This window comes from Centruroides sculpturatus, unplaced genomic scaffold, assembly GCF_000671375.1.
Source record: "Centruroides sculpturatus isolate CEXI.00-Female unplaced genomic scaffold, Cexi_2.0 scaffold1056, whole genome shotgun sequence".
Taxonomy (NCBI): domain Eukaryota; kingdom Metazoa; phylum Arthropoda; class Arachnida; order Scorpiones; family Buthidae; genus Centruroides; species Centruroides sculpturatus.
The window spans coordinates 702-10,048 of NW_019385297.1; the positions used below are offsets into that span (position 1 = coordinate 702).

The 9,347-nt window shown below is 31.5% G+C and overlaps 1 protein-coding gene across 1 annotated transcript; it reads left to right on the top strand.

The window, feature by feature from the left end:
* Positions 1–2,641: 2,641 nt before the first annotated feature.
* Positions 2,642–4,573, top strand: LOC111637324 (WASH complex subunit 5-like; the record flags this gene model as incomplete). Its single annotated transcript, XM_023382802.1, has 7 exons — positions 2,642–2,780; positions 2,856–2,959; positions 3,034–3,163; positions 3,241–3,337; positions 3,407–3,563; positions 4,284–4,377; positions 4,441–4,573. Coding segments are annotated over 7 exons (775 nt in total), but the record flags the coding sequence as incomplete, so codon positions are not given.
* Positions 4,574–9,347: the final 4,774 nt, after the last annotated feature.

The following is a 9,347-nucleotide window of genomic DNA, read 5'->3' on the forward strand; positions in this document are numbered from 1 at the left end:
CCAGTGTTTTTCAACCTTCTTGAATATGCAACCCCTTTACAAGTTAAAAAATTTTGGCAACCCCCACGGCCATATTAAAACTATGTCAGTGATTTTAAAAACTACATATTTAATTTTATTTCTGTTGAGATTTAATTATCGATCAAAAAACTAATTGTACTGTAAAATAAACAGGCACAGTCTCCTCACTGAAACTGTAGTTTTATTGTAGTGTAGCACCTACAAACACTTGTCTTTTTCTTTTACCCGCAAACCACAGGTTGAAAAACACTGATTTAGACAAATAATTTTCAATATTGCTATAAATTTATTAACAAAAACAGTAGGTAAAAATTGACATTTTTGTTCAAAAATTTTTAAGATAAATAAAATAGATTTATCATGGCTTTTTAAATCATAAAAATAACTTCCATTTGTAATACATCCCAAGCACTTCTGGACTAATCATCATCAGGGGATTGTGTTACAAAAAAACAGAACACTGACACTAAATTTTTATGTTGTCACTTGGTGTGAAATATTTAAAACGTAGATTAAACACTTGGATTCATTCANTATCGATCAAAAAACTAATTGTACTGTAAAATAAACAGGCACAGCCTCCTCACTGAAATTGTAGTTTTATTGTAGTGTAGCACCTACAAACACTTGTCTTTTTCTTTTACCTGCAAACCACAGGTTGAAAAACACTGATTTAGACAAATAATTTTCAATATTGCTATAAATTTATTAACAAAAACAGTAAGTAAAAATTGAAATTTTTGTTCAAAAATTTTTAAGATAAATAAAATAGATTTATTATGGCTTTTTAAGTCATAAAAATAACTTCCATTTGTAATACATCCCAAGCACTTCTGGACTAATCATCATCAGGGGATTGTGTTACAAAAAAACAGAACACTGACACTAAATTTTTATGTTGTCACTTGGTGTGAAATATTTAAAACGTAGATTAAACACTTGGATTCATTCAAGATTTATGACAATTACTATTTGTTTTTCTTCTTTAAATTATTTTACAAATACGGAACATGTGGTTATTTTTAGTAAAAAAAAAAGTATCAATAACATTTTAATAAAACCAAGCAAAAAAATAGTAATACATGCCAAATTTTATTGATTTTTCTGACAACCACTTAAAAGGGATTTTTAGATGATTGGAAAGTTTGTTTAATTCTGACACTTACTCAGAAGCTTGTTAGCAAATTCTTTTATTTATACAGGATGTATCTAAATTGGTGTCCATAAATGTTCCTGATGTGTTCCTGACACCAAAACATTGCAAAAAGTTCATATGAACATGGGTCCAAAAATCCTTTGTTAGGGAGTTATAGGGTTTATTGCTAATGATACTTGCGAAGGCATTTAACAACAATGATTTACAAAAGTTGCTCAGTGACCTCTTCCTGCTCTGATGCATTCCCCGAGGCTGCATTCCATGCTTTGCTATACTCTGTTTAAAATTCCTGGAGTGTTTTGAATTTGGTCTAAACCATTTTGGATACACTCCCTCAGAACATTGACATTAGGTACAGGAGTTGAATACACCAAGGATTTTAAATGTCTCCAGAGATAAAAATCCATTGGATTCAAATCTGGCAATCGGGCAGGTCATGCAATGGATCCCCATGACCAATCCATCTGTTCGGAAACTGGTTATAATCAGGGGTTACTACAAGGAATTCCTTTCATAACTTCCTAATATAGGATTTTCGGATCCATGTTCATATGAACTTTTTGTAATGTTTTGGTGTCAGGAACACATCCCTACATTTATGGACACCTATTTAGATGCACCCTGTATGCATTTCAGTTTGGTTTCTTGCTGATCTCTCTTCAGTCTACAAATAATAAGCCAGCTTGTAAAATACAATCTTTGATTTAAAATACAAAAATTAAACTCAAATTTAAAAACTTACAAAAATACATGTAATCCACAATAGAAACCATACTGTTTTTCATTTTTCCTTCTATCAATCGTTGGTATTTCTTCCTGCATCATGTAAATTTCACTTTTATTCATATATATGACATTGCAAACATCAATTAACATTCTGCTATTCAAATTGATCAGACTAACACTATTCTTAATCGCAATATGTTCCTTAAATTTGCATAAATACGTCTTGTTCTACGAATAAGATTTTAAGATTAGTTTTATAAATCATACAAATTTGTACAATTGAAATTGCAAAAAAAAAGAGGAAAACTTTATGCTGATTTTGTAGACTTTAGATCTGCTTTTGATACCATAGAGACCATAAAACTTTATAATTAATTAGAAAGAATGGGTATGAATAAACAGTTTCATGGCCTTATAACTGACATACTCCAAAACCACTGTAAGAGTAAAGATTTTAGCCAAACAACTGATTTGTTTGGTATTGACATTGGAGTTTGGCAGGGTGAGATTCTGAGCCCACAGCTTTTTTAATTTATATGTTAATGGTGTGATAGTGCAACTTCTCTCTGTGATTGAGTTGAGTTACATGTACAATACTAATGTATGCTCACAACACACTAATCCTTGCTGATACTACTCAAATGTTACAAAAGAAAAATCACAATTCTAGAGGAATTCCATTGTGACTATGGATTAACTATAAATGTCCCAAAAGCAAAAGTGATGGTGTTGAAGAAGGGTGACTATTATATTTCATATTTTCTGCAAATATTACATTATTCTTTTTTCACTTGTAGATCAGCCTAGCAGGATCTATAGCCAAGTGATAACTCGTGCAGCAAAAGTATGGGCGACCTTTCTGGATAACATTCTGAAGGTGAAAGCATTAAAAATATAGGAGCACTCAAGTTATAATAAATATTTTATTCAAAATTATTATTTTTATTTGCAGATTGGACAGATGCAATTACTACGAAAATTGATTGCTCACGAATTAAACACGTCTGGAAAATTTGATTCAAAGAATTTAATCAGTGCTTTGCAAACAATGAATGAGTGATTATTCCTTTAAATTGTATATATCTGTATTTTTGTAAAGCAATTCAATAATTTTATATTTTGTTTCTTAGTTCGCTGTTAGCTGACATCGAAGCTCATTATAAGGATCCTTCCAAACCTTATCCGAATGATAATAATCCGCTCATGTACGAGTTGTCGAATTATTTAGAATGGACGGGAATATCCAATCCCTTGGCAAAAGTAATTTAAATAACTAGAGCAAATTTTTTTATAAATTACAATTTCTTAAATTATTTAAATATGATTTATTTTGACAGATTTACATTACTACAGGACCTCTGCCACACATTCCTTTATTCCTCTTTTTATTTACTATTTTTCATTTGTCTAAATTGAATTATGTCAAAAATATAGGTAAGAAATTATCTGAAGACCATTTTAAAAAATCTGATAATCACAAACAATAAATAATACGTTTTTCAGATGGTCTGATCAGTAAGAAGACCATCGAACCCATCGATGGTATTCCGTTTGTTATCGGAACATTAACGTTACTCCGTCAGTTCCATCAAGAAAAAACGGGACAGTTTTTGGCATATTTGGGACAGTACATTCGTTCGAATGTAGAGTCTGTTATTGGGTAAGTCCACCATTTTTGTTTTCTTTGGCTTACAGAATATCTACAGACGTTAATAGTTTCATTTTTGTCAAAAATACTGAAATTTAGCACACATATTAATTAGAAACTATGTAATTTAATATTGAAACTTTCACGAGAGAGCCGTTACAACCCCAGAGTTCTTTTGGGTTGCAACATATGAGCATTTGAGAAGTTCCTAGAAAATGTAAATAAGACACCAAATTCAATTTATTCTTGATTATTTAAATTGAACTTTATTTTTCAGCGTGTTCCATAATGTCATTCTTCTAACTCTTCCGGTAGAAATCTGTGCTTGTTGGTTCTAACCATAGCACTACACAATGTTTCGCTCGATCTATTGACTGTCAGAGCGATCCTTCAATGATTTTTTAAATTCAGGAATAAAAACAAAGTTTCGTGGGATTAAATCTGGACTGTAGGGAGGTTGCGGTAAAATCATTGATACTGACCTGGTAGATCTTGCAGAGTGAGCAGGTGCATTATTGTGACAAAACAAGATGCACCAATGGATTTTTCCCAGCTCTAAAAGAAAATGGTTTCATAATGGCTTGCAGTTATTCTCGTCTTCAAAAAAAAATAAATATAGCATTGCATTTACAAATAATAACCACTTTCAGGGAACTTTATTGAATGCTCCTCGTATATATAAATCTGCCAAATTTATACACTCTGATTTTCTAAAGTTCTGAATGTTTTTAGAGAGGGAAGTAAAGGAGGTGATTTTCCACAAGAAGTCCTTAACATCCTGGTGTATCTGGATGAATTTCAACAGCAAGGAAAATTGCCAAGAAAGGTTTGTACTTATTGGATTTCGTACTACATTAAAATAAGTTTTACAAAATCTTTTTCCTTTTAGGCTGTGACAAAATATATTCCCGATTATTTGTTTGACAAGTTCCACGTACAGTAAACTAACTGCAAAACAAATTGGTGATGTAAATTTTGTATATTTTATAGAAAGTTATTAAAAAACAAATTCTTGAAGATAACTCTGTATGCATTATTTTTTTTAGTGAAAATTTTTAATTAGGGGAATTTTTGCATTGACTTATCATCATCGGTACCCATTTAAATGACTGTAGGTCCAAAGTGGGAAATTACACTCTATGCTTAGGCATTTATCGTACTTGACAATGGCTTGGACTTTTTCCCTGCTCGCCAAAATCCTTTTCCTGGCCTACTGTGAAACCCTATAAAAACTGTAGACTACCATTCAGAACAAAAGGTGTCATTCCACTGCATGACAATGTGCAGTCCCACACTGCTGACATAACATGCAGCTTCTGCAAAGATTCAGACTGTATAGTGCATGCTGGAACAAATGTTCCAGCATGACATACATTTCAATAACGAAGGTAACCACCACCTCAGTTACCATTGAAAGTAAGCAGTAACGTATAGTAACATGTGAGATAAGAGATGTCCAGAGACAGGTCATCTACAAGGCACAAATTTTGCAAAAGAAATGACAATCCAGTCAAAGTATAAACAAACAAAAATTTTGCATTAAAATGTAAATTAAAGATTTACTACAAGTTTCCTTTTAAATACATGCTATTCGTAATGGTAACAATATTAATTTGTTGACTTTTTGAAACAGAAAGTAGCTATCAGAATAAATCAATAGTAATTCAAACACAAATAATTATCGTATTTATTTTCAGGCACTTGGCAATTCTTATCATCAAGTTTTTATTCAGTTGATACATTACTACGAAAATTGATTGCTCACGAATTAAACACGTCTGGAAAATTTGATTCAAAGAATTTAATCAGTGCTTTGCAAACAATGAATGAGTGATTATTCCTTTAAATTGTATATATGTGTATTTTTGTAAAGCAATTCAATAATTTTATATTTTGTTTCTTAGTTCGCTGTTAGCTGACATCGAAGCTCATTATAAGGATCCTTCCAAACCTTATCCGAATGATAATAATCCGCTCATGTACGAGTTGTCGAATTATTTAGAATGGACGGGAATATCCAATCCCTTGGCAAAAGTAATTTAAATAACTAGAGCAAATTTTTTTATAAATTACAATTTCTTAAATTATTTAAATATGATTTATTTTGACAGATTTACATTACTACAGGACCTCTGCCACACATTCCTTTATTCCTCTTTTTATTTACTATTTTTCATTTGTCTAAATTGAATTATGTCAAAAATATAGGTAAGAAATTATCTGAAGACCATTTTAAAAAATCTGATAATCACAAACAATAAATAATACGTTTTTCAGATGGTCTGATCAGTAAGAAGACCATCGAACCCATCGATGGTATTCCGTTTGTTATCGGAACATTAACGTTACTCCGTCAGTTCCATCAAGAAAAAACGGGACAGTTTTTGGCATATTTGGGACAGTACATTCGTTCGAATGTAGAGTCTGTTATTGGGTAAGTCCACCATTTTTGTTTTCTTTGGCTTACAGAATATCTACAGACGTTAATAGTTTCATTTTTGTCAAAAATACTGAAATTTAGCACACATATTAATTAGAAACTATGTAATTTAATATTGAAACTTTCACGAGAGAGCCGTTACAACCCCAGAGTTCTTTTGGGTTGCAACATATGAGCATTTGAGAAGTTCCTAGAAAATGTAAATAAGACACCAAATTCAATTTATTCTTGATTATTTAAATTGAACTTTATTTTTCAGCGTGTTCCATAATGTCATTCTTCTAACTCTTCCGGTAGAAATCTGTGCTTGTTGGTTCTAACCATAGCACTACACAATGTTTCGCTCGATCTATTGACTGTCAGAGCGATCCTTCAATGATTTTTTAAATTCAGGAATAAAAACAAAGTTTCGTGGGATTAAATCTGGACTGTAGGGAGGTTGCGGTAAAATCATTGATACTGACCTGGTAGATCTTGCAGAGTGAGCAGGTGCATTATTGTGACAAAACAAGATGCACCAATGGATTTTTCCCAGCTCTAAAAGAAAATGGTTTCATAATGGCTTGCAGTTATTCTCGTCTTCAAAAAAAAATAAATATAGCATTGCATTTACAAATAATAACCACTTTCAGGGAACTTTATTGAATGCTCCTCGTATATATAAATCTGCCAAATTTATACACTCTGATTTTCTAAAGTTCTGAATGTTTTTAGAGAGGGAAGTAAAGGAGGTGATTTTCCACAAGAAGTCCTTAACATCCTGGTGTATCTGGATGAATTTCAACAGCAAGGAAAATTGCCAAGAAAGGTTTGTACTTATTGGATTTCGTACTACATTAAAATAAGTTTTACAAAATCTTTTTCCTTTTAGGCTGTGACAAAATATATTCCCGATTATTTGTTTGACAAGTTCCACGTACAGTAAACTAACTGCAAAACAAATTGGTGATGTAAATTTTGTATATTTTATAGAAAGTTATTAAAAAACAAATTCTNGAGTTATTTTTACCGTTGTTTACGGATAATGCCACAATTTTTATAGGAATCATAACTATAGGAAACGGTTTTATAGGGGGATCTACTGTACATATCTACCATTCTTTGTTTGATATCATTTGATAATTGTATTCCTCCAGACAACATTGTTTATTCAATGGAATGTAAATGTGATGCTTCTGAACCAGAGCGTCTGATCACTGGATCAGCAGCTCTGGTTACACCACAAAATACTAATATTTTGTCCTAAAAATACTGAACAAATCTGCATACTTCCTTTGGTAACTCTACTTTTGTCACAGTGTAAAATATAAAAACTTTGTTGTTGTCGAAACCGTGTTGTATTTATGTATTGTATACTGGCACAATGAAGTGACTTTTCTTCAACACTGGGCAAGTTTCAATCTTTATTCAGTTAGGTTAGGTTATAAAAACTTTGTTTTTTCTTTTGTAAATCAGATTTAAAATAAAATCCATTTGATTCAATTGAGTATTTTTGACTAATTTTTTGTGCTCTTTTCTACTATCACAATATTAATTATGTAAACAAAATAGCAGTCGCATGTTTTAAAAATATGTCAAGGGTAGCTCTACTTTTGGACACTACTGTATATCAACAATGCAAGAATGAAACACTTTGCTGCTTTTGCTGATGCAAAGGAGAGAAATGGCAACACTTCTCATTTGAATCCAGTCAATTTTCTTGTTCAAATGTTGAAAATGTAGTCAAATGACAGACAAAAAAGAATTTAATTTAATAATGCTAATAGTCCTATGCTTGTAACAAAACTATAAGCAATTCCCAACAGTAATTAATCAAACATTACTTACACGAACAAGATAATTTTAATAAATGTTTAAAAATCTTAAAATACTTTTGTCCTGTTTTATTAAATAACTTAAGTGTTGTTTCTCTCCCCCAACTTCCAAGGTAATTAAAGAACATCCAGTTTTTTTTTAATAAACAAAAATTTGAGAAAGATACATTTTATTTCCCAAAGAAAAAGACTAACCAGTACAAAATTTTTGGCAGCACAGCTCGAGTTTTATATTTCAACCCTTATATATGAAACAAGAATTATCAGGTAATTTGTAACGAAGCCAACCTATACAAAGGTGCAGGCTGAGAGAGAGAGAGAGACAATCTGAACAAGCAATTATTTATTTTAACATCATCACAATGCTGGGCTGCAAATTTGATCATATTTTTAATTTAAAATATATTCTATCCACCTCAAATTAGCAGTGTCTTGCCCCTGTACATCATACTATTTCTGCTAGCAATAGAGTCGTGCTGGTAATTAACTCCTTACAAGGAAAATTTTTTTCAATTGACATAACATGACTTCTGGTGTAAACTGGAAATTCGTATATTGCTAGTTAATAAAGGATTCCTGACCCTAAGCTTTCCATATTTGATCTCGAGATTAAGGAAGGACAGACACAGATGGATGACTAGGAATTTATACATCTACAATTTTTTCAATATCTCCTGACTTGATGTAGACATATTTACACCAAACTACTAATGAAAATTTGGGATCTGAACCAAGATCTTTGAGCGCATGGAAAATTAGCTGGAACCTTTGACACCCTGAAAATGATTTTCAAGGTCACTTACTGATTCTCCTTGCACAACTACATTATATATTTCTATATAAACAGTCAAACCTTGGTTTTCAAACAGAATTTCCAATAATAATTGCACCAGTTGTTGAACGACCTCGGCAAGAGCCGGCCAGATTTGACACACATAGATGGTCAACTCTCTATATTAAAGAAAGTCGACAGTCCGACCAATCAACGCCAGGACTACCGATTCAGAAGTTAGTTGTGCAAAGATCACCTGGTGTCATTAGATATCATTATTTAAGATAGTATCTTTCTTTCCCACACATGCATTGAAATCTATTTTTGTTTTTTTTTGGTACTTGCTGCAGTCGAATCTACATCAAATTTAATGAAAATCTCATTAATTGATTGATATTCATGTAATATTTAAACACAAGAATTTGTCTTTTAAAATATGCTTACCAAGGTTTGATTATACATACATTCATCAATTTTTCTAACTTTTAGAACGAAAAGGAAGTGCAAGGGACTTAATTTATTCTGTATGATCAGGAGTTGCACTGGAAAATTTTTTAAAAATCACCAACCATTCTGCCAGTTTCAAATTTTTTTCATCACTTCAAATTATTTATCACCATCAATTTTACTTATTAATGCAGGTGCTTATCAGTTTGGAGTCTGGAAATCAAAAATAACATGTTAAACTCACTTAGAAATTGGAATACATTTTTTAATGAATAAAACCAAACAGATTTGATCACAGTGCTTAAACAGTAATTCACAGGTTC